Below are 25,156 nucleotides of genomic sequence, written 5' to 3'. Positions count from 1 at the left end.
TAAGGAATGCAAGGAGGTTAAGTAATTTGCTCAGGATCACACAGCTAGTAAATGGCAGAGCTAGGATTGTACCTACGGCCGCTTCTCTCATTCCACCACAAAAGCTTTCCCCAAACCTCTCTCAGGATAAGGATCACCTGTGGTGCTTGCTAAAATTCTTTTTTGGGCCCCATCCACTGAATCAGAATGTCCAAAGGAGGGCCTAGGCACTTTTTTTTATAACAACATCCCTTACCATTTTAATCAACAGGTAAATTTGGGGAATATCGTGCTATGTCATAGGGTCCAAGACCCCTGTTTTAAAACATATAAGCTCCAATTAGATTAGATTTGGTTTTTTTCCCTTTCAGCTCCCAGAGACCAAAGAATATGTATCCAAACCAACCAACTCACAAATTGTGCAATTTACCATGCTAACATGAGATCTATGACATGCAATGGCCACTGGGGTGTAGGGAAAGAGCAACGCTGGACAGGAGCCTCATTCCACCACTTTTAAGCCATGTGACTTCACACCTAATCTACAAACTGTAGAAATGAAATAGAGCAATGTAAGCAAAAATATTCAGGTAAAACGTAAAGATTTTACAATTGAAAGGAGCTTATCTCTTTTCTACTAATCAATGAACGTAAATATTATCTTGTAACAATGTTTTGACAGTGCTCTCTAATCAAACACTGTCATCTCTAGTCCTCACTAAATAATAGTTTATTCTTTCATTCATTGGGTCTGGTCTACATGCCAGATACCTCTCTGGACACTAGAGATATAGACAGGCTTACGTGGTTTTTACCTTGAAGGAGGGGAAACCACAGAGTGAGCCACTAAACACAGTAGTGACAGACTGCATAGAAAAGGAAAGGAATGGAACAATGGGTGAGAGAGTGGCTGGAGTTGGGGAAGACCTCTCTGAGGAGCTGACATTTCAACCAAGAACTAAAGGTGAAAAGGAGCCTATATCCTATGATGAGCCAAAACAAGAGCATTCCAGGCAGGTGGAACAGCAGGACAGTAAAGTGCTCCAAAGAACAGGCAGGAGGCCAACAAAGAGCAATGGGAGCCCTGGGAGAGACTGTGTGGGGCCTCCTACACCATGTTCAAGTCTAGATTTTACTCTAAGTGTGATGAAAAGTCCTTGGAAGCTTTAAGCAAGGAAGTGACTTGATCTGAGTTTTACCTCTTACTCTGATTTCCGAATAGAGAACAAACTGTACGAGAACAAGAATGAGGGTAGGAGACCAGTTTGGAGCTTCTGCAGTGGTCCACATACGCCTGTGGCTTGGACCAGGTAGTAGCAGGAAATGGGAAAGATGGGCAATGAAAGGAACTGGAGTAGAGCTAACAGGACTTGCTAGTGGGTTGGATGTGGGTAAGGCAGAAGGAGGAACCAGCTCGGTTGGGCAGCATCTCTCCTAATACCCCAGCTCCAGGAGCTTGAAGACAAGAGATTTTAGGCATCCTGGTTGCTGGATTCTGGGACCAAACCCAGAGACCCATTCTGGGCATTCCATTCCAGACAGTGGGACTCCACCCAGAGTCCCTTAGGAGATGAATTAAAAGGGAAGGTGGCTAAGAAACTGTCACCCATGAACTAAAATGAAAAGCTCTGAAAGAATTAATGGAAAAATGACTTGCTTAAATAAAACTTCACAGGAAGGAGGGTAGAAATAGCTCTTGACAAATGGGGCAAATTAATTTTTTCTTGAATGATGTCATTTTTGTCCAGTCTTCATCCCTCCCCCTAGACTTGGGGCTGAGGGATAAGGGAGGCCTGCGGCAGAGAGCCTGAAAGAAGGGAGACAGGGAGGAACAGCAGGGAAGGGGAGATTGAGATGGAGACTTCCTGGGCCTGGGGAAATGCCAGAAGAGTGACTGGACTATTCATGTCATTGTCTTTGTCTTTCTTTGTGTCTGTGTCTAGGGGTGACCGTGCAAGCTCTTTCCACAGTTCCTGTCATGTTTAGTTACTGGGTAAGTGTGAACCTGAAATCATCTCCTTGGTGGATGGAGGCCCATGTCAGGCTCACAAGAGAGTAGACAGATACCTCAAGTCTTGACATCACCCCCACACACACACCAATTCTCCTTCTCTTTAGAGACCAGCAGTCACCCCCAGCTTCTCACACTGCAGTGTCGCTTCCCCAGCCTTTTTCCTAGTCATGTTCTTGCTCTAGACCCGCACGGTCCAGAATGGTAGCCAGGAGCCACGTGTCAGTAAGTGACTTATATTACATTTCCACTGAATGGGTCAGTTCTAGACTCAACCTTAATCCCATCAGAACTTGCCTGTCTCATGATTCATTCCTGCACTGCCTTGCTGAGTAAATGACAAGCAAGTTTATTCTGAGACGACAATGATTACAGAGTGAGAGTGATAATAATGGCCTCATATGTTGCCTCTCCCAGGGAAACACACAGTTCAAAATGGGATTCCTGCAGTTGGATGCCTTTCCCCAAGTGATCAAGTCTCACATGCTGAGTTTCAGGCATGATCTCAAGCCTGTGGAAGGTCATTTTTGTACATAGCTGGGGGTGCACTAAGTATCCATTCAACCAAGTAAATATTCATTTGTGTTGTGATTTAAGGAGCAATGGAAATAGCACCTGCTCCCACATAGTTCCCCCACCTGTGCTCATAGTCCAGCATTAGTATTTTAGTCTTTATCCGTTCCTGTGATTAGACTCATTCTTTAAAATAAAAATGCCCTAAGATTTCAATATGGTCAAACTTATAAGATTGCATAACATTTTGACTGGACCACTGGAATTTCAAGAGAGTACCAAATTCCTGGCAGTGGGGTGGGATGAAGTTAAAAGGAAAGAGAACAACAAAGAAGGGAAAGTTAAGGGAACAGAGAGCCAACCATCTACATTCAACATTTTGCTAAGGTAACTCTTGAGTGTCACCGCCAATGGGAAGGATGCAGAGGAACACAGACAGGGACAGGAGGGGGTCCCATGATGAGGTATACAAGGAGGTGTGCTGCTGGTGGTGTGGGGCACTCACCAGGCCTTGCCTCCTGCCTGGAGGAGCTGTGGTGCTCTGTGTTCAGCCTTTCAGGCCCTTGTCTGAGCTGGGATGGGCGGGGGAGTGTGGCCCATCCTCATTCCATCTCTTCTACAGAATGACAGCAGGTCCAGTAACTGTGTCTATCCCTTCCAATGATAGCTTCAATTTTCTAATCAATCAGCAATATACTAGCAGTTTTCTTTGCATTTAGTGATCTGCTTCAGGGTCCCCTGCAGCCAGTGCCTATTTGAATGTACCCCAGCTTGTTGAGGGGTAAAGCCATAGAGAATGACAAATGGTTCAGCCCAAGGGAGGTGTTGTTCAGAGCAAATATCTAAAGAAGTATAGGTTTTGAACATTATGGTTCTCCCTTACCTGTTTCTATCAGGCCAAACCTCAGGACACTTTAGACCTGTGCCAGCTTTTAAACAACGACCTAGCTGCCACCGTTGCAAAGCACCCCAGGAGGTTTGTGGGTCTGGGGACATTGCCCATGCAGGCCCCTGAGCTGGCCGTCAAGGAAATGGAGCGCTGTGTGAAGGAGCTGGGTTTTCCAGGGGTCCAGATTGGCTCCCACATCAATGAATGGGACCTGAACGCGCAGGAACTCTTCCCCATCTATGCAGTGAGTATGCAGCGCTCGCTCAGCCAACGTGCAACTGGGCCAGGCACTGTGCTCGGTGCTGGAGGACAGAATATCAGTGTGCCACTCCCCTGGCAGGGGGAGAGAAAGATGCCTGATGACATGCTACACACAGCAGGAAACGTGGACAGAGTCCCCCAAAAGGAATGGGCCATTCCACTAGAAGAGGGACAGGCAGAAATGCTTCCCTGATCAGCCCAGAGTTGGCTCAGGAAAATCTCTTACTTTCCATCCCTCATGCTATCTTCCTACTCTTTCATTTGGAAGCTGAAATATTACCCTCATCGCAGCCATGGTGTAAAAGACCATGCTAGTGACATGCAAAAAAAAAAAAAATTATTTTGCTTTAGAAAAAAAATACTTTTTCAAATTATGAAGTGATTTTGAAGAAATTCTGGAAAATACAGAAAATCCCAAAGAGAAAAACAAAAATAAACCATAATCCCACTACCCAAAGGTAAATAACCACTGTTATTATATATTTCATTTGACTTTTTGCTTGTGTGTTTCTGCATATATCTATATTTTAAATCTGAATTCTACTACATATGTGATTTCATATCATAATCAAGAATTTCCAATATATATCAAAATTCTTTTAATGTGTGATTTTTAAATAACTGCATAATATTCCAACATATGGATATATTTTCATTCATTTAACCAGTCCTCAATTAAGATACTTTCTAAGCCATATATCTTGAAAATGTATAATTAAAATATGTAACACAAAACAAAGCCACAAAATGCTAACATTTGAAACTAAACTGGTGAGTATATATGGAAGTTCATGGTACTATTGTTTACAACTTTCTATATTTGAAATATTGCATTACAAAGTATATTTTTAGGAACTCAGTGCCATTTTCATCTCTTAAGTATCCCCCTAAAGTGTCCACAGTCCCATGATCCTCTCTACCAGTCTTCCTCCACCCTGCTGTTCTTTCTGCAACTAAATCTGCTTTTCTTAGTATCAGGAATCAAGATGCATAATTCTACTTTCATTTGCACTTTTTTATTTCTTCCCTCCTAGAATTATAACAGTATTGTTTCCTATTCTTTCATTGCAAATGGAAAATTTTCAATAATGCATTAAATAGATGTAGGTGGACTCATTAGGCACTGTAATCACTGATCATTTATGTATTCCTTTAATATTTATTGAGCTCTGACTACATGCAAAAATTTTTCCATGTCTGTTATCTGTGGACGCTGCCCACCAGTTGAGGGTGGGGGTTACCTATTAAATTGCCTCCTAAATAACCTGAAAGATTTAATGTTCCTCTAAATATTGAACTCCCTGGAGATTACTGGCTGCAGTGGCTGACTGATGCAATGAATGTTTTCTAGAAACTTTAATGGGCTCTGAAAGAGGATTTATTTACTTGTGCATCCAAGTTGTTTTCAATACAATGTAAGAAGCCTTCGACTGCAAGTCATTTTATTATTCACTGGGATTGGGTTTATGAATTACTAAGGAGCTCAAAAAGCAAGAGCTACCAGTTGCCATCCCAAATGGATATTTTCCATATAACTAGCTCAACCCATCACTCATTCTAAATAAGCTGTTTTGGGGGCTGGTCTCTTGGGGGATTCAGGAGAGCATCCAGGCCCTGGCTGACTTGTGGTATCTTGGGGATGGCAGCACAATTGTTTGGTTAGCAAGACTTGGCAGCTTCACTAGTCTCTAACTTGTGTCAATAACATGGCTGAAGCAAATGAGAGGAGTTACCATGAGCCAAGCTGACTTTGTCATTTCAAGGGGATCCTGGAGTTCCAAAGTGTCTAACCATCCCCTTTATCTCCGAGACTACCATTCTTAGTGGGTGAACCCAACCATACATGCTCAGGTCAGTTTTCAGGCACAAAAATGATCTTGTTACAAGTATGAGACAGACAGACTGATAGTGGCAGATTGCCTGCCTCTCCCATTTACCAGCCGTAAGACCTGAGTGAGTTACCTAGCCTCTATTTGCCTTAGTTTCTTTCTCTGTAAAATGAGAGTAATAACAGTGCTCATCCCAGAAGGTGTTATGCTAAGTGAAATAAGTCAGAGGAAGACAAATACCATATAATTTCACTTTTATGTGGAATCTAAAAGACAAACGAACAAATAAGAACAGTAACAGAGGGGAAGAAGCTGTGGGATGGGCAAACTGGGTGAAGGGGGACGGGGGGTACAGGTTTCCAGTTATGGAATGAATAAGTCACGAGGATGAAAGGTACAGCACAGGGAATATTGTCAACGATATTATAATAGAGTTGTATGGTGACAGAAGGTAGCTAAGTTGTGTGAGCACAGCATAACATACAGAGTTGTCACACTGCCATATTGTACACCTGAAAATAATGTAACATGTGTGTCAACTGTATTTCAATTTTTAAAAGTACTCATCTTATAAAGGATTAAACTAGTTAACAACTGTAAAATTCTTATAACAGCTTTGGCACATGGCAAGTTCTCAATTAATATGAGATATGATTTTGAGAGTTTAAGTGCCTTTTTGTGTTCTCTACAATGCCTCACATACAGAAGGGATCAAAAGTATTTACTAATTTGAATTGAATAGAAATGTACTGTAACAGTCACATAGAATAAAGTTACATCCTAATGAGGAGTCAAATCTCACTGAGATACCATGATTTTGTAACTTTGTCAAGTCAATCCATCCGAAAAAGATGACCCAGACTAATTATCAGAAACTAATTAGCTTCTCTTCCTTCTGCCCCCAGAACCTGATGAATTAGAAGCCCTTTCTCTCCAACGTACTCTTTACCTACCACTTCCAGAATCCCTTACTGTCCAAGAATTGCTTTTCCATTTTATTTTTTTTATTTGTTTCATGTTTATTTATTTATTGTGAAGGAGAGAAAACACATGCATGAGCAGAGGAGGGACAGAGAGAGAGAGAGAGAAAAGAGAGAGAATCCCAAGCAGGCTCTGCGCTCTCAGCACAGAACCCAACACAGGGCTCGATCTCATGACTGTGAGATCATGACCTGAGCGGAAATCAAGAGTCAGACACTTAACAACCGAGCCATCCAGGCACCCTGCTTCTTCATTTTAAAAATGCTTAAGCCCAGAACTTGCATTGCATCAGCCCGTTTAGCCCACATATTTATATGTAAAGGTAGGATGAATCACTCCAGCACCTCAATATTATTTGGGAAAGATACGCTAAGGAAAATCTGTTTTGAACCTTGTTAAGCACTCATACTCAATGCCTATTGAGGGAACTTTTTTAAACTAAACATTTTGTTGCACAAAAGTCATTCCATCCAGATAGGATTTCCATTTCCCAGAAGGCCCTGAAAGGTTTGCCCATGACATTCATCTCAGTACCTGCCCAGCTGAGGCACTGATGGCTCTTGATGTTCTAAAGTCATCTCATTCTCAACAGACTGTTCAGGGACTCAGCTAGGCTCCTAAGACTTCATGAGTACCCAGAGATCCCCGGAAATTTCCATCTGGTGTCACACTCTGAATGGCTGACGGCTTGGGTCAGGCCAGCCTGCTCCAGGCCAGTCATGAGCCCCTGGCCGCCAATGCATCACTTCTTCACTTTCTACATCCTCAGGTTTCTAAGTGGGGGGAAATATGGGAACACGCTAGCCCTGACTGTATGGATACAATCTGAACAATCCTTTTCAAAGAATGGATCAAGTCAGAACCAGCAGGGAGAATTTCACCTGCATCTGATGTGTGGGATCAGTCCTTAAGCATTTTGCTCTCAGCCAAAACAGTTGAATGATGGATACTTCCTGTGACTTTTTTTGCCAAACAACATATTAAATTAATCAACCTCAATGATAAATCCACCAACCCCCTTATTAATTCTAAGTGACATTTTTATTTTCTAAGCAGGAGCAGAATTTCTCAATGACTCTTTTACATAGATCAAGAAACAACTTCAAAAATATTTTAACTTATTGGGGCACCTGGGTGGCTCCATCAGTTGAGCTTCTGACTTCAGCTCAGGTCCTGATCTCACAATTCGTGGTTTTGAGCACTGTGTTGGGCTCTGTGCTGACAGCTCAGAGCCTGGAGCCTGCTTCAGATTCTGTGTCTCCTGTCTCTCTGCCTCTTCCCTGCTCGTGCTCTGTCTCTCTCTCGCTCTCTCAAAACTAAATGAATATTTAAAAATTTTTTAAGTATTTTAGCCTATTTACTCAGATAAATATAGACCCAGAGAAAAATAGTTTTCCTAAAATAGTCCACTATATTTGCTGGCTCATCCAAATAACTCTCACTTTCTCTCTCTCTCACTGCTTCTTTAAAGGTGGCTGAAAAGTTGAACTGTTCCCTATTTGTCCACCCCTGGGACATGCAGATGGATGGACGAATGGCCAAATACTGGCTCCCTTGGCTTGTAGGTTTGTGTCAGCTCAGAGTCTGGAAAAGAGGATCAAGCCTTTGAGTTTTTTTTCCAATTATCTCCGGAATACTACTATGTCAAAAAGAGAAAGTATGAATAATGAACAGAATTGTGAGTTCCTGAGCTTTTAGATAAGTGCTGTATATATTATTTAATTTTAGTCATATCCACACAAAACTCTTTGAGGTTGACATCATAATAACCATTTTATAGGTAGAGAAACTGAGTCTTGCAGTGGTTAAATAAGTTGTCCAAGTCATGCCGTTAATAAGTGAAAATGGAATTTACACAAATCTGTCTGACTCCAAAGCTACTTCATTAAACAGACTCCCAAAAAGGTCCCCAAAATAACTAACCATGCCTAATAGATTTTTTTTAAGGAGCCAATAATAGCATCAGGTCTTGCAAATGAGAACACTGGAGTTACAAGTAGAATTTCCAACACCGAAGGATCTGAGGCCCTATATTGTAGATAACCCAGGCTTTTAATTTTCCTATTATCTGCTTCTCTCTTCTGCTCTTTGTTCCTGCACTATTCATTCACGGTTCCACATGAGAGTAAGGGAGAGGAAAAAAGGAGAGACCTCTGCTTGGCCTATCCAATTTCTCCTTATTACCCCTGATAACAAGAAATGGAGACAGTAACTGTGGCCACAAGTAAAAAGTGCAGCTCATCTATAAACCCAATGAATAGTGGGGTTCCCAGATGAACAGCCCAGGATTTTCTTTAGGGAAGCCATTATCCATTCTCTCCCCTCAGCTCAATTAGTACAAGTAATTATAAAGGAACCACAATGAAGAATTAAATGGAGCCATATATTGAAATTAAGAAAACTGAATTTCAGTTCCAGCCAGTCTCTATTTCTATAACATGTGGCAAATCACTTTACCTTCTTAGGCTCATTTCTCATGTTAAAATGGGAGAGCTGGTCTGGATTATCTTTCTGCTCTGACATTTTATGCCTCTGTGATTTCTTTTTTAGACCAATGTATTTAGTAAGGCAGCTTCCTACCCATCCCCCACCAAATTCTCGAGCAACAATTAGCAAGAAGAGATAACTTAAGGGCAACCAATGCTGTCCAGCTCCAAAGAAAATCTCATCCTAACTCACATAACACTTTGACAAGTCCCACAAACTTATTTACATTACAGCCTCCCACATGAAAAATAGAGGAGAACATATGCATAAAGAGTCATTTCATCATTCATTTATGCAACAAATATATGTTGATCCTCTCCAGCATGCTGGGCCCTGTACCTAGCACTTTGGATATTGACACGGACAAAAACCTCTGCCTTTCTGAAGCCTATGTTCTGGTTAGAAGAAACAGGTGACAAGCAAATATACAGACCATAAACAAACAAACAGGCTAATTTCAGAATTCTATTGTGAATGGAAAAGTGGTCATTAGCAGATTAGAGAATTCCCAGCAGGGGAGGGCCATGATGCAACAGACACTGAAAATATTCCACTTTGGCTCCTGTTTGGAGAATGGATTATGCAATCATGGTCCAAGTAATTGATGGAGAGCAGAATCACAGGACCAAAAAGAAGTGATGCTGTCCATCTCCATCTCTCTGCCTTCAGGAAGTTCTGCCCACAAACTTCTCCCAGGTGGATATGAATCACTGTGCTCCCAGAATTCCCAGAAGGTCAGGGAGCCAGAGGTATCTCTGTCCATAGAGCAATGAGAGATTCGGAGCAGGATGAGCATCTAGTAAATCCCCACTTGGCAGCCAGAGAGTCAGTCTTCCCCAGAAGGTACAGGCTTGCATATGGATTCCCCCAGAGATTTTTTAGTCATAGTCTGAAAAGCAGTAGCCTGGAAATGTAACCCAGACTAACTCTGTGGAGGTAAAGGGGTAAACAGTTACTTCTAGGAGCACAAAGCACTTGAAATAATTCATTTTAATCCAGTTATTTTCAACCTCATCTCTAAGATGCAGCAAAGATTTGGCAGGAATTATAATTTTAGTTGATATTTATTGAGGACTAGTGGCAAGAACAAACCCATTGTACAGATGAAGAAACTGAAACACAGAAGCAACTAATATTGTTGCTTCTCTAATGAGAAGCATTAGAGGCTCTAATGTAGCCTCTAATGTGAAGCTCTGGCCAGTGGCCAGGAACTTTCTCAACATCATCATTTGCAAGGTTCCATAATAGTCTTGCAAGATGGGCAACAGTGTCCCCATTTTACAGGTGAAGAAGCACAGGCCTGGGGGTGTTAAATAATTTGTCAAAGGCCAGGAAGCAGAAGATTGGAAGAATTAGGGTTCAACCCAGACTCATTGTACTCTGCTTGCCCTACAACATCCTAAAGTGAAGCTGGAGGAATCAGGACAAAAGCTAGGTCCTCTGGCTCCTTGACTATGTTGGCCATTAAATGACTCCACCTGCAAGTGGCACATAGGAAACTTCAGATGGTCTGCTTGCCAAAGCAAAGGTTGTCTACAACCAAGCCATGCTGAGGCAGCAACCTCATGTTTGCCACAATCACAGCAAGCAGACGTTCCCCAACCACTAGCATCACTGAGCTTCTTGCTGGAGATGACCAGCTCTGTGCCCTGTGACTGCTTCCTCTTTCAGGAATGCCAGCAGAGACCACCACAGCCATTTGCTCCATGATCATGGGAGGAGTGTTCGAGAAATTTCCTAAACTGAAAGTGTGTTTTGCACATGGAGGTAAGACCGTATCTGCATTACTCAGCTTGATCTACCATAACAAAATACCACAGACTCGGTGGCTTAAACAACAGAACCTTATTTTCTCATAGTCCTGGAGGACAGAAGTCCAAGATCAAAGTGCCAGCGGGGTTGGTTTCTGGTGAGACCTGTCTGCCGGGATTACACGAGGCCACTTACTCACTGTGTCCTCACATGGCCTTTAATCTGTGCATGCACAGAGAGACAAAGATCTCTGGAGTCTCTTCTTATAAGAACACCAATCCTATCAGATTAAAGTCCCACCTTATGACTTCATTTAACCTTAATTACCTCCTTAAAAGCCCTGTGTCCAAATAGAGTTATATTGGTGGTTAGGGCTTCAACATATTAATTTTGGAGGGACATAATTCAGCCTATAACATGCTTGCAGCCATCATTCTAGTCATAAAGTATATGATGGTTTGGGAGCCAAATTCCATTTTTGAAGTCAAGGTTAGTTTGGTTGGCATAGCTTTTGTTTTATTTTGTTTAAATTCCTCTAGTCAGACTACAAGCTCTCCAGTTTGCAAGAGTCCCTACCATTCACCATTATTCACAAATAGGCCTATTTCAGTAATTTACATTTCCTGCTTGATCCTTACGGGAACTGGAGTTTGTGACTCTTGGGCACACACACAAACACCCCCACAACCACCACTTTTGATGGTTGCATGCATGGCAGTACATTTATGGATAGGCCATCATTATTTGGATATTTCCCAGCTGATAGGTTGCCTCTGTATTCTGCTATTTTAAGCATGCTACATTTGAAAACCTTGACCACATAACTTCACACACTTGTCTTCTTTCTTTAGAATAAATTCCTTGAACGTGAATTCATAGATGAGTTCATATCATTTGTTTTGGGTCATCTCCCAGCATTTAGGTTCCAGTACATTCTTTGTAAATAATAGACTACAGTAACTCCTCTTTGCATACAATATGAGGATTGAAAAATATCTTTTCCAATGACACTAACCTCTCACTAATGGGTTTACTTGCAGGTGGTGCCTTTCCTTTCACAGTAGGAAGAATTTCCCATGGATTCAACATGCGCCCAGATCTGTGTGCCCAGGACAATCCGACCAACCCAAAGAAATACCTTGGTTCCTTTTACACAGACTCCTTGGTTCATGATCCTCTGGCACTTAAACTGTTAACAGATGTCATAGGAAAGGTAAGTCAGGTCTGCCATGTGGATGGCTTATGGGAGCAGAGTGTAGGATCAGCAACCAGTTACTCGGCCTCTCTCTAAAAAAGGGATGGAAGAAAAGGCATTAGGAGAAAGGGGAGGGACAGTGAGATTTAGAATTAAATTTACTTGCACAGAAGATCTTCTCCAGAGTCTCCTTCAACATAGAGTGTGGATCACCAGGGAACCATTATATATGCCAGAGAAATCCCACATAATCCACACAGCTGGGTAGTTCCCTTAGAACAACTCCTGCGTCTTAGAGACATCTTTGTACCCATCCAAAATGACATGTCACAATATGGTAGGCAGGAAATAGCTACCAGTTTTGAATTCAAATTGACCTGGGTTAAAATCCAGGCTCTGCCTCTTACTGATTTGGTAAATTGTAGTGTCTTCTTCCACTAAATGAAAATTGGAACATTAAAGAAGGAGGAAATGACACTTCACAGGGAGGCAGGGGAAGATGATAAAGGGTCTCTGTACTATCTTAAATTTCTTTCTGGAATAATACGGCCTTCATTTTGAAAACAATTCTCTCATTTGGCCCCAAAGACCAACATGGTATTACTTTAAACTTCACAAGAAAAAGTCTTTCCTTTGTTGTTATCTGCAGATCTCTCTGTTGGTGACATTTCCACTTTTAAGTATTTTTTGAAAATGCTAATTCAGCAAATTACATCATTTTTAAGACAAAGTCCAGTTTGAACTAGTGAAGTCTGAAATATTTACTATTTCAATTCAATATTATTTCTAAATATCTATAGACAGTTTCCAAATTCTCCTAAGGAAAAAATTTTTGAGGATTTCTTTAAAAATATGGACATATTTTGGGGCACCTGGGTGGCTCAGTCGGTTAAGCATCCGACTTCAGCCCAGATCATGATTTCATAGTTCATGGGTTCGAGCTCCACATCAGGCTCAGTGCTGACAGCTTGGAGCCTGGAGCTTGCTTCAGATTCTATGTCTCCCTCTTTCTCTGCCCTTCCCCTGCTCACGCTGTGTCTCTCTCTCTCTCTCTCTCAAAATAAACATTAAAAATTTTTTTTAAATATGGGCATATTTAAAGATTTTCAATATAGTACTTGGATTGAAAGTAGACTCTAAGGTTTTTAAAATCTTTCCTAGCAGAAAAAGAGGTCCATCATTTCAAAGTTGCAAGAAGTTCTCTATCTCCAGAATGGGGACTTATCTTACTTTAAAGTTGTTTCTCTGGCTTAAGAAACTCACTAGAATATAAATGTTAAACATTCTGGTTTGGTAATAAATTACATAGTTGAGCTGTGCTTCTGAACCTTCTAGCTTTTATGTTGTTCCTGACAAAATGGGTACTGAATGGGTTGTGAATGCTGATGATTATTGGTTTGGAGAGAGGAAAAACTGAAAGAGACTGTGAGTTCCACAGTACAGCAGTGGAGGAGGGGGTGTAGGGAAGTGTGTGGACTTGGGGAAAGAGTCATTGATGACCTCCCATCAAACCTAGTACCCCTGGCATTCTTGGAAATAGTAACATCAGGAGAAAATGCCCCTGGCAAATATAACATCCATTTTATGAGGGATACTATCAGCACCTTCAAACAATATTCAGGGCAAAACATATTGCCGGGGAGTCACAGCAAAAGAGGAAGAACATGGCAAATGCCTTGTGGTGACCAGCAGATGGACTAGCTAGTGAGCACACATGAGCATAGTCCTATTAGGGATCCCCAGAAAAACTCAGCGGGAACTTTGCAGTTAGTGGTGTGCAGATCTTGCATTCAAACTGTGAAGGCTTGAGCCATTATAACTTGGGCATCAAAAGCAAATGTGACCTCATTTTATGTGACCTCACTGGCTGGTGAATCCAGGACATAGAAGCAGTATATATTAATAATCTGAATCCCTCTAAAATATTAATGCTTCCTCATTCTAGTTATATTCACATTAGCAAACTCTCTCAAAAACAAGCCCCAAACTAAAATGCTAAGGAAAGTCCTAGCATGACATTTAGACAAGAGAGCAACCTGTCCACATTAGAGCACAAGGACAGAATCCTGTGAAGGGAGGTCTCCACGACAGAAAAAATGGAACTGATAGATTATTTCATGGGCTTTTGAGTTTGAAACAATGATTACCAGGCATTCAACAGATCTGTAGATGTATTAAGAACAAACAAGCCAGGGGCACCTGGGTGGCTTGGTCGGTTAGTCGTCTGACTTCGGCTCAGGTCATGATCTCAGGGTCCGTGAGTTCGAGCCCCGCGTCGGGCTCTGACAGCTCGGAGCCTGGAGCCTGTTTTGGATTCTGTGTCTCCCTCTCTCTCTGCTCCTCCCCTGTTCATTCTCTGTCTCTCTCTGTCTCAAAAATAAATAAACGTTAAAAAAAAAATTAAAAAAAAAAAGAACAAGCTGTATGTACATAGAAAATTAAGCAAATGAAAGAAAAGGAAATAATTTACTCCAAGAAAACAAACACCTATATGAGGGCAGATAATCATTTTGAGTTACTTGACTCAGCAGTGAACAATATTTATGGTTGTAATAGTATAAATACGATGTACTAGTTTAAGTGAAAATTCTAATTCTACTGGGAAAATGGAGGGGAGAAGTTGGGATAACAAAGCAATTCTCAAAGGTCATAATGAGAAGTCAGTAAATACTCTCTAAAGCTAATAAATAGAGAATAGAATAAGCTAATTAGAGAACAATGAAGGTGATTATCAGAAGATGCAAGCTACATAGTAAATGTGGCTGCTTTGGAGGTAAGAGTTAGGAAAGTAGGCACAAGACTGCTTTTAATGAGAAAGATACTTCAATGATATTTGATTATTTATGTATAGGAATTACTTTGATAAAACAAAATTTTACATAATACCCTAAGAGCAAATAAATAGACATAGAGAAGAATAAATAGAATAATAAATATTTATATATATATATATATACATATATACATATACATATACATATACATATACATATACATATACATATATATACCAACACTACTTACTGAGTCCCTACTATTCCTAAAACACTGTGCTAAATGGAGGACTTAAATTACATAATCTCTGACAGGTGTGAGGTGATGTCTCACTGTGGTTTTGATTTGTATTTCCCTGATGGTGAGTGATGTTGAGCATATTTTCATGTGTCTGTTTAGCCATCTTAATGTCTTCTTTGGAAAAATATCTATTCATATCTTCTGCCTATTTTTTAATTGGGTTATTCATTTTTGAGGTGTTGAGTTTTATAAGTTCATTAAATATTTTAGATAACAGAGATACAGATAATTATGTATAATTCAGATATATCATTTGCAAATATCTTCTCCCATTCCGTAGGTTGCCTTTGAGTTTTGTCAATTGTTTACTTCACTGTGCAGCTTTTTGTTTTGATGTAGTACCAATAGTTTATTTTTGCTTCTGTTTCCCTTGCCTCAGGAGATATATCTAGAAAAATCTTGTTATAGTCAATGTCAAAGAAGTTACTGCCTGTGCTCTCTTCTAGGATTTTTGTGGTTTCAGGTCTCACATTTATGTCTTTCATCCATTTTTAACTTATTTTTGTGTTTGATTTTAAGAAAGTGGTCCAGTTTCATTCTTTTGCATGTTGCTGTCCAGTTTTCCCAACACCATTTGTTGAAGAGACTATCTTTTTCCCACTGGATATTCTTTCCTGCTTTTTAATAGACCATATAGTTGTGGGTTCATTTCTGGTTTTTCTATCCTGTTCAATTGATCTCTGTGTCTATTTTTGTGGTACTGGCACAAAACTGTTCTGATCACTCTAGCTTTGTAATATAACTTGAAGTCTGGTATTATGATGCCTCCAGCTTTGCTTTTCTTTTTCAAGGTTGATTTGGCTATTTAAGGTCTTTTGTGGTTCCATACAAATTTTAGGATAGTTCATTCTAGTTCTGTGAAAAATGTTGGTATTTTGATAGAAATTGCATTAAATGTGTAGATTGCTTTGGGTAGTATAGACATTTTAACAATATTTGTTCTTCCAATCCATGAGCATGGAATGTCTTCCCATTTCTTTGTGTCATCTTCAATTTCTTTCATCATTTTTTTTTTATAGTTTTCAGAATACAGGTCTTTCACCTCTTTGGTTAGGTTTATTCCTAGGTATCTTATTGTTTTTGGTGTAATTGTAAAGGAGATTGATTCCTTAATTTCTCTTCCTGCTACTTCATTATTGGTGTACAGAAATGCAACAGATTTCTGTACATTGATTTTGTATCCTGTGACTTTACTGAATTCATGTGGTTTTTTGGCAGAGTCTTTTGGATTCTCTATATAGAGTATCATGTCATCTGCAAATAGAGAAAGTTTTATTTCTTTCTTGCCAATCTGGATTCCTTTTATTTCTTTGTGTTGTTTAATTGCTGAGGCTAGGGCTTCCAGTACTATGTTGAATGAAAGTGGTCAGAGTGAACATTCCTGTCCTGTTCCTGACAAAAGAGGAAAAGCTCTGTTTTTCATCCTGAGGATGATGCTTGTGTGGGTTTTTCATATATGGCTTTTACTATGTTGAGGTGTGTTCCCTCTAAATCTACTTTGTTGAGTGAGGGTTTTTATCATAAATGGATGTTGTACTTTGTCGAATGCTTTTTTCTGCATCTATTGAAATAATCATATAGTTCTTTTCCTTCCTCTTATTCATGTGACGAATCACATTGATTGATTTGTGAATATTGAACCACCCTTGCAACCAGGAATAAATCCCACTTGATTGGGGTGCATAAATTTTTTAATGTATTATTTGATTCGGTTTGCTATATATTTTATTGAGAATTTTTGCATCCATGTTCATCAGGAATATTGACTTATAGTTCTCTTTTTTAGCAGAGTCTTTATCTGGTTTTGGTATCAGGGTAATGCTGGTCTTATAAGATGAATTTGGAAGTTTTTCTTCCTTTTCTATTTTTTGGAATAGTTTGAGAAGAATAGGCATTAATTCTTTAAATGTTTGGTAGAATTCACCTTTGAAGCCATCTAGCCATGGGCTTTTGTTCTTTGAGAGTCTTTTGATTACTGATTCCATTTCTTTGCTGGTTATCAGTCTGTTCAGGTTTTCTATTTCTTCCTGTTTAACTTTTGGTAAGTTATATGTTTTTAAGAATTTATCCATTTCTTCTAGGTTGTCCAGTTTGTTGGCATATAGTTTTTCATAATATTCTCTTATAATTGTTTGTATTTCTGTGGTGTTGGTTGTTATTTCTCCTCTTATTTGTGATTTTATTTATTTGGTCCTTTCTCTTGTTCTCTCACTCACTCTTTTTTTTTTTTTTTTTTTTTTGATAAGTTTGGTTAGAAGTTTATTGATTTTATTGATTTTTTTTTTTTTTCAAAGAACCAGCTCCTGGTTTCATTGACCTGTTCTATAGCTTTTTTAGGTTTCTATTTCATTTATTTCTGCTCTAATCTTTATTATTTCTTTCCTTCTGCTGGCTTTAGGATTCATTTCTTGTTCTTTTTCTAGCCCCTCTAGGTGTAAGATTAGGTTGAGATTTTTCTTGCTTCTTGAGGTAGGCCTGTGTTACTCTATACTTCCACCTTAGGACAGCTTTTGCTGCATCCCAAAGCTTTTGATGTTTTCATTTTCTTTGCTTTCATGTATTTCTTAATTTCTTGATTTCCTACCTGATCCATCCATTGTTTATTACCATGATGTTTTACCTCCATGTATTTGTGTTTTTTCCAGATTTCTTCTTGGGGTTGACTTCTAGTTTCATAGCATTGTACTTAGAAAAGATGCATGGTATGACTTCAGTCTTTTTGTATTTGTTGAGTCCTGTTTTGTGACCTAATATGTGATCTATTCTAGAGAATGTTCCACATGCACTTGAAAAGAATGTGTATTCTGGGTCACCTGGGTGGCTCAGTCAGTTAAGTGTCTGACTCTTTATTTTGGTGCAGGTCATGATCTCATAGTTCATAAGTTCGAGCCCAGCATCAGACTCTACACTGACAGTGTGGAGCTGCTTGGGATTTTCTCTCTCTTCCTCTCTCTCAAAATAAATAAACTTTAAAAAAAAAAAAGAACCATTTTTTAAAAGAATGTGTATTCTGCTGTTCAAAGATGGAATATTCTGAATATATCTGATAAGTCCATCTCGTCCAATGTGTCATCCAAAGCCATTGTTTATGTGTTGACTTTCTGTTTAGATGAACTGTCCATTGGCTTAAGTGGTGTGTTAAAATCCACTACTATTTATCATCAATTAGCTCCTTTATGTTTGTTATTGTTTTATATAATTGGTGGCCCCATTAGCATGTCCCATATTTGGGTGCATAAGTATTTACAATTGTTCTATCTTCTTGTTGGATTGTCTCTTTCATTATTTTATAATGCCCTTCTTTGTCTCTTGTTACAGTCTTTGTTTTGAAGTCTAGTTTCTCCAATATAAATATGGGTACTATGGCTTTCTTTTGACATCCATTTGCATGATAAATGTTTCTCCATCCTCTCACTTTCAATCTGCAGTTGTCATTAGGTCCAAAATGAGTCTCAAGGCAGCATATAGATGGGTCTTGTTTTTTTATCCATTCTGACACCCTATGCATTTAGTCCATTTACATTCAAAGTAATTATTGATAGACATTATTTTCTGCCATTTTATTATTTATTTTGTGGTTGTTTCTGGAGATTTTCTCTGATCCTTTCATGTCTTCCTCTCTTTCATGATTTGCTGATTTTCTTTACTGATATATCTGAATTTCTTTCTCCTTATTCTTTGCATGATTATTAGTGGTTTTAATATATGGTTACCATTAGGGTGTAAATAACCTCTTCTGAAATAGCAGTCTATATTAAGTTGATGGTTGCTTAAGTTTGAACCCATTCTCTTCTCCTCTCCTCCTATTTCAGATATGTGTTATTAAATATTATATCCTTTTTGTGCATTTGAGTTCCTTGACTGATTTTTACAGAAATACTCATTTTTTCTGCCTTGTGTTTCCTGCCTTTATCACTTTTGGTTTCTCCTTCCCACTCAAAGAATCCCCTTTAATATTTCTTGCAAGGCTGGTTTAGGGTCATGAAGTCCTTTAGTTTTTATTCATCTAGGAAACTATCTCTTCTATTCTGAATTATAACCTTGTTGGATAGAGTATTCCTGGTGGCAGATTTTTCTCATTCAGCACTTTGAATATATTATGCCACTCCCTTCTGGCTTGCCAAGGTTCTGTTGAGAAATCTCCAGCTAGCCTTATGGATCTTCCTTTGTAGGTTAATGACTTCTTTTGTCTTTAAGATTTTTTTTCTTTATCACTATATTGTGCAAATTTAATTATATGTCTCGGTGTTGGCCTGGTTTTGTTGTTTTTTTTTAATGTTTATTTTTTGAGAGAGAGAGAGAGAGAGAGCGCACATGAGCAGGGGAGGGACAGAGAGAGGGGACAGAGGATCTGAAGCAGGCTCTGCACTGACAGCAGAAAGCCTAATGCAGGGCTTGAACTCATGAATCAGGAGATCATGACCTGAGCCGAAGTCAGATGCTGACTGAGCCACCCAGGTGCTCCTGGTTTTGTTGATTTTATTGGGAGTTCTCTCTGCTTTCTGGATCTGAAGGTCTGCTTCCTTCCGCAGATTAGGGAAATTTTCAGCTATTATTTCTTCAAATAAATTTTCTGCCCCCTTTTCTCTCTTCTTCTGGGACTCCTACAATATGAATGTTATTACATTTGAAGGAGTCACTGAGTTCCCTAAGTCTATTTTCATTTTTGCATAGTTCTTTCTTTTGTTCAGCTCCATTGCTTCCCAACACTTTGTCTTCTAGGTCATTAATTTGTTCCTCTGCTTCTTCCAGTCTGCTGTTCACTGTGTTAAGTGTGTTTCTAATCTCGTTTACTGCTCTCTTGATCTCTGATTCTTTTTTAACTCTTATCTCTGTGGCAAGGGTCTCACTAATGTCTTCTTTTCTCAAACCCAGTAAGTATCCTTATGATCATTGCTTCAAATTGTCCTTCAGGCATGTTACTATGTTTCACTTAGATCTCTGGCTGTGGCCTTATCTTGTTCTTCATTTGTGATACATTCCTCCATCTTCGCATTTTGTCTAAGTCTCTGCCTCCTCTCTGTTAGAAAAGCCAGTTACATCTACTGCTCCTAAAAGTAATAGCTTATGAAAAAGAGGTCATGTAGTGCCCAGAGCCTGGCACTTCAGGGAGTGTCTCTGGTGTGTGCTACATGCACTCTGCTATTGTGTTATGGCTGCTCTATCCTTCATGCCAGCCATCTGCAGAGGTTCTACTTGCCAGCTGTGGGCAGTGTTTGGTCCCTGACCGGAATGTGGCGAGTTTTAGCTACGTGGTCTCTGGCCTGCTTGTGAAATGAAATCTGTTAACCACCTCCACTAGAACTGAAGCCATGCAAAACTCCCTGGTTGGGAGATGTGGTATAGGCTGGAGTTTGTGCTGGTCTTATGAAGGAGGGGCCACTATGCTGTGACTGAGGCAAGCATTGACTAAGAAGGGTGGTTCTTCCAGAGTGTGTGGGAGTGGGGCTTGGTGTAAGCAAGTTAGGCAGCCAGTGTCTGCACTGTGCTGCTTCCCACAGATGGCTCTGTGCTTATGCTGAGGGGCAAGGGAGGAAAATGGCATGGGCTTGCTCCTTTGTTCCCAGAGAGGTGTCTCCATGAACACTGCCTCTCACGGATGTGCTCCAAGAAGAGCAAATAACCTCCCCTCTGTGTGTCCCTGGAACTCTTCAGATCACTGTTTCCATGCTGTCTGCCCCTGGGTTGTTTGCCTGACTTCTCTCCAGGAGCAGTACAGTGCTCTCCCAGCTCTATCCCAGCCAAGGCTTCTGACCTTTAAAACTCCAGGCTTTAAGCCTTGATTGTTGTTGAACTCATAAAATTCAGTCCCTCTCATTTTCCAAGCCAATGGTTTTGGGGTAACATTCTCTTTGTGTGTTCCCCTGTGTGCTGCTCTCTCTCTCCCGTCTCCATGACAGCAGCTCCCTCCCCTCCACAGCAGCCATGAACTGCTTCTCCCCTAACCCACGTCTCCTCACTTCTTATCTTCTTCAGGGTGGCTCTTCTCTCCCTTTAATTGCGGGGTTTGTTCTGTCAGTTTTCAGGTCAATTTCTGGGGTATTTAGTATGATCTAACAGTTATCTAGCTGTGTTCATGGGATAAGGCAAGCCTAGTATCCTCCTATTCCACCACCCTCTTCCTCTCCTCTGATGCTCAGGTGACATTTCATATTAAGTCATTTATCCCTCTCACCCTCAGGTTCCTCAAATGTAAAATGGAAATGATAAAACCATGCAGAGTTGATGCAAGGAGCTGATATAATACTATGCCAAAAGACTATACAAATGTCAGCAATTTGTATCACCTACTCTAGTGCTTTACAAATAGGAGGTATTAAGTTAATGTCTGTTTAATTGAGTTTGTATAATGGTTTTGCAGATATAAGGCTAATCTTACTTTGCATTGATTAAATTAACCAGGCTCCTCCTCTAGGAAATTATGTCTCAGGGAAACTGAATCCTTGGTAAGGTAGAATTTTTGTAATAAGCTACATTATAATAGAGTTATGTTGTATTTACTGCATATGCTACTAATGGAATAGGCTAATGAGATGATAGCTAATTGTTCCTTATCTAGAAGACAAATGAACTCTCTTCTACTGTTTGAATTTATTTAGCAAGCCACATCTTTCAGTGTTTGCAGCATTCCCTGAAAATGTGAGAAGTTAGTACATCCCAGCAGGTGAGCAGTTTATTTCTTTTCCCTGGCAGGAATATTAATCATTACTACTATCCTCTCAGTAAGTTTTTGACCTCATAGGGAATGTGTGTTACCAGCTTTCAGGAGGGAAACGTATGTTGGGGTAGTGTTGGTGCTGAGAAATCAATCAGGATTATCCATTGCCTAATAAAGAAAGCCATTGTCTACGTAGACAGTATAATTTCAGGATCCCAGAAGAAGCAGCCGTGGTAACTAAAAGGCCCACCATTAGAATTATTCCTTTGGGTTTACAGACTCTTTAGAAAAGTCCTCTAAAATGTAGATGTTGTCAAATGTTACATTAGCACAGATATCCTTAAAAATTGGTTCATGAGCATGGTGGATCCCAGGGGAATAGAATCCTAGACCAAAGAAGACAGAAGAAAGTTCTAGCTTTGGGGAAGTCAGAATCTGGTATGTTACTTAGGAACCTGAGATGTCATGAGAGCTTGGGTTTCCCCAAGAGCTTGGAAATGGGGCAACAGTCATCCAAGTCCATACTTTATGCCTCCTTAACCAGGATTCTCCAGGTAATCCCTCTAAAACACAATTTGTAGTTATGAGATAACAGGTGGTAAAAATAGCAATATAAAAAGTATTTTTAACTCAAGAAGTATTTATTAAGCATCTATCAAGTGGAGGTTGCTATTAAGCAATAGAGTATGTGACCTTCATCATTCAGGACTACACTTTGAGGAATTTCTTCTCCCCACCTCTTCCCTGCTACTCTCTCTTCTTCCTCTGAACAAGAAATTCCATTAATTAGAACTTCATTTCCAGTTCTTCTATGCCCACTTCATTCTCCCTTATGAAATTCCTACCAAGTTAGAAATGGTTGAAAATTTACCAGACAGTATCAATAAAAGTTGTACAGATAAAGGGTATGAAAAATTAACAAACCAGATTATCATAAGTGGGTAATTAAACTCCTATAGAGAAGAACTGTGAACAATAGCTACTAAATAATAATTGAATACTGCCAAACCATGAGTTTGGAGTTTGGCAAAAGGCATACATAATCAAGTTAGCTAGGAGAGCAGGGAAGTATCCTAACCAAGAAGGATTAAAATGCAGAGAAGTGGTTTTTATTTCTGCTTTAAAATTCTTTGCTCTCTCCATATTAAAATGGGACAACACCCCCCCCCCCCCCGCCCACCACCAAATGTATTTGTATCCAGGAAGGCCATAATACTGGGAATGGAAGAATTCTTGACTAGAAAGCAAAATAAATTTCTAAATTTCAATTTCATGTAATGTAGTTAACAAATGTAATATAGCATGGGACTTTTTAAAATTATGTTGTGTTTTAGAATTGTAAACAGCTTTAGCAAGAGGAGCAGAAATAAGGACAAATGAAGCTCCAGTGAATATAAAACAGGCAGTGCAGAAGGAGATCAGCTGTTGGCACAGATGTGAGTAGACATAACTTCGGGTCTTTAGGGCTTCCATCAGCAGGTGTATTTGCTTGGTTTTTCACAGTAATGAATACAAGAATCTAGAAATAGAGTTGTTAGTCCATCATGGCCTTCCTCTAACTTTCTTATACACTTTCCCATATTATTTCATGTAAATGTATTCATAAAACCTAGGACAATCTTTTTTTTTTTTCTGGTAAAGTGTCGTTTATTCTTATAAGAGGTCAAATTTAGCATATTCAAAATATATTTAAGGGGCACCTGGGTGGCTCAGTCAGTTAAACATCTGATTCTTGATTTCAGCACAGGTCATGATCTCATGGGTTGTGAGTCTGAGGCCCACATCAGGCTCTGCACTGGCAGTGAGGAGACTGCTTGGAATTCTCTCTCTCTGCCCCTACCACACTCATGCTTGCGCTCTCTCTCTCTCTCTCAAAATAAGTAAACAAAGAAATAAACAAACTTAAAATGTATTTAATATTTCAGGCCTAGTAACAATCAAACTTCCCTCTTTCATACATTCAAGTATTCATTCCTTCAACACGCAAAGCCACTCTCAGATTGATTATATGCATGTCAGAGTTTTATTTCAAACATGTTTCAAAAACAGGCTTTCTGAAAAGTCCAATTCAAAGAATCCTGGCAGAGATATTTTATAGGGGAAAAGATGGTTAGTTATTTTTAGACTGGATTTTAAGAAAGAAGATAACTATCTAGTCAAGGACAATTAGCCTCTTTACATTATTGGTTACAATTCTTAGTCTAGTTTGAAGACTAATAGTCTTCCTAGGGTATGTCCTAGGAGCTCTTAAACTCATTAAAGTCTACCAAAAAAAATTACCCAAGTATTTTATCAAGAATGCTAATCTATGTTTGGTGACAAATGTTAACTAAACTTATTGCGGTGATCGTTTTCATAATATATGCAAGTATTGAACCATTATGCAAGACAGCTGAAACTAACATAATGTTATACATCAATTATGCCTCAATTTTTAAAAAAAGAATGCTCATTATTCACCAGGCAGAATAGATAGCCATATCAGGCCACAAAGCTCTGCCCCAGTTTAGATTTGGGACAACTTTTTTTCTCACATTTACTGGGGGCATTTTGTTCCTTGCTAAGAAATTTGGGTTGCACCTTCTGGACAAGAGGAAATTATTGAAAGAGCTTGAGCAGAGATGTGGCATGATCAGATTTATATTCAAATCAGCACTCTCTCCAGTGTTAGATATTGATTAAAATGGATGAGACCGGAATCAGTTATAAAATTATAGTAGTGGTCCAATTTAATTCAATAAACATCTACTCTGTACCAGGCCTTTGGCTCAGAGCTAGAGATAATTTCTATCCCACTTCTTAGCTGAGTGGAAAAAATGGAGACACAAGCCTTGCTTTACCACATACTAGCTGTGCAACTCTAAGCAAGTTAGTTTTCATCTCTGTTTCCTCGTCTGTTGAATGGGGACAATGATGGGATCCTTCTCCTAGAAAGGCTGTAATGAGGGTGTTTGCGTAGCTCAGTCAGTTGAGCATCTGACTCTTGATTTTGGCTCAGGTCATGATCTCATAGTTCATGAGTTCGAGCCCCACATCAAGCTCTGCACTGACAGTGAAGCCTGCATGGATTCTCTCTCTTCCACTCTCTCTCTGACACTCCCCTGTTCTCTCTCTCAAAAATGAATAAACTGAAAAAAAAAAAAAAGACTTAAAAAAAACCTTAAAATTGGACATGAAAGAGAGGCCATTACTACAGATCTTACAGAAATAAAAAGAATTATAGGAAAAAACTATGAGCAAATATATGCTAACAAATCAGATAACCTAAATGAAATGGAGAAATTCCTAGAAAGATGACAGAAACTGACTCAAGAAGAAAAAGAACATCTGAATAGACCTATAACAAGTAAAGAGGTTAAACTCATAATTTTAAAATGTCTCACAAAAAAAAAGCCCAGGACCAGATGGCTTCACTGGTGAATTTTACCAAAAAATTTAAAAAGAATTACAACCACTTCAATCCATCACAAATCGTTTGAAAAAATACAAATGAAGGAAACACTTCCTAACTTATTCTATGAAGCCA

The 25,156-nt window shown here is 39.4% G+C and overlaps 1 protein-coding gene and 1 long non-coding RNA gene across 6 annotated transcripts in view; one reads left to right on the top strand and one right to left on the bottom strand.

Moving 5' to 3' along the window:
- The window catches only part of LOC125911913 (uncharacterized), a 63,075-nt gene that overhangs the window by 18,322 nt on the left and 19,597 nt on the right, over positions 1 to 25,156 (bottom strand). For all 4 annotated transcript variants that reach the window (XR_007454500.1, XR_007454502.1, XR_007454503.1 and 1 more), the window contains exons 3-4: positions 14,097 to 14,263; positions 11,841 to 11,989 (exon numbers count right to left, since the gene is read on the bottom strand). This is a non-coding gene — a long non-coding RNA (uncharacterized LOC125911913). The remainder of the gene's footprint in view (positions 1 to 11,840; positions 11,990 to 14,096; positions 14,264 to 25,156) is intronic.
- ACMSD (aminocarboxymuconate semialdehyde decarboxylase) overlaps positions 1 to 25,156 on the top strand; it is a 54,039-nt gene that overhangs the window by 18,235 nt on the left and 10,648 nt on the right. The window contains exons 4-8 of one of the 2 annotated variants that reach the window (XM_049616200.1): positions 1,923 to 1,972; positions 3,400 to 3,636; positions 7,935 to 8,028; positions 10,622 to 10,717; positions 11,743 to 11,915. In XM_049616200.1, coding sequence (XP_049472157.1) covers positions 1,923 to 1,972; positions 3,400 to 3,636; positions 7,935 to 8,028; positions 10,622 to 10,717; positions 11,743 to 11,915 — 650 coding nt within the window. The remainder of the gene's footprint in view (positions 1 to 1,922; positions 1,973 to 3,399; positions 3,637 to 7,934; positions 8,029 to 10,621; positions 10,718 to 11,742; positions 11,916 to 25,156) is intronic. The other variant, XM_049616201.1, reaches the window with a different exon arrangement.

The sequence above is a fragment of the Panthera uncia genome (genome assembly GCF_023721935.1).
Source record: "Panthera uncia isolate 11264 chromosome C1 unlocalized genomic scaffold, Puncia_PCG_1.0 HiC_scaffold_3, whole genome shotgun sequence".
Classification (NCBI taxonomy): domain Eukaryota; kingdom Metazoa; phylum Chordata; class Mammalia; order Carnivora; family Felidae; genus Panthera; species Panthera uncia.
Note: the sequence above shows the minus strand (reverse complement) of the source record. Positions and strands in the feature narration are given on the sequence as shown.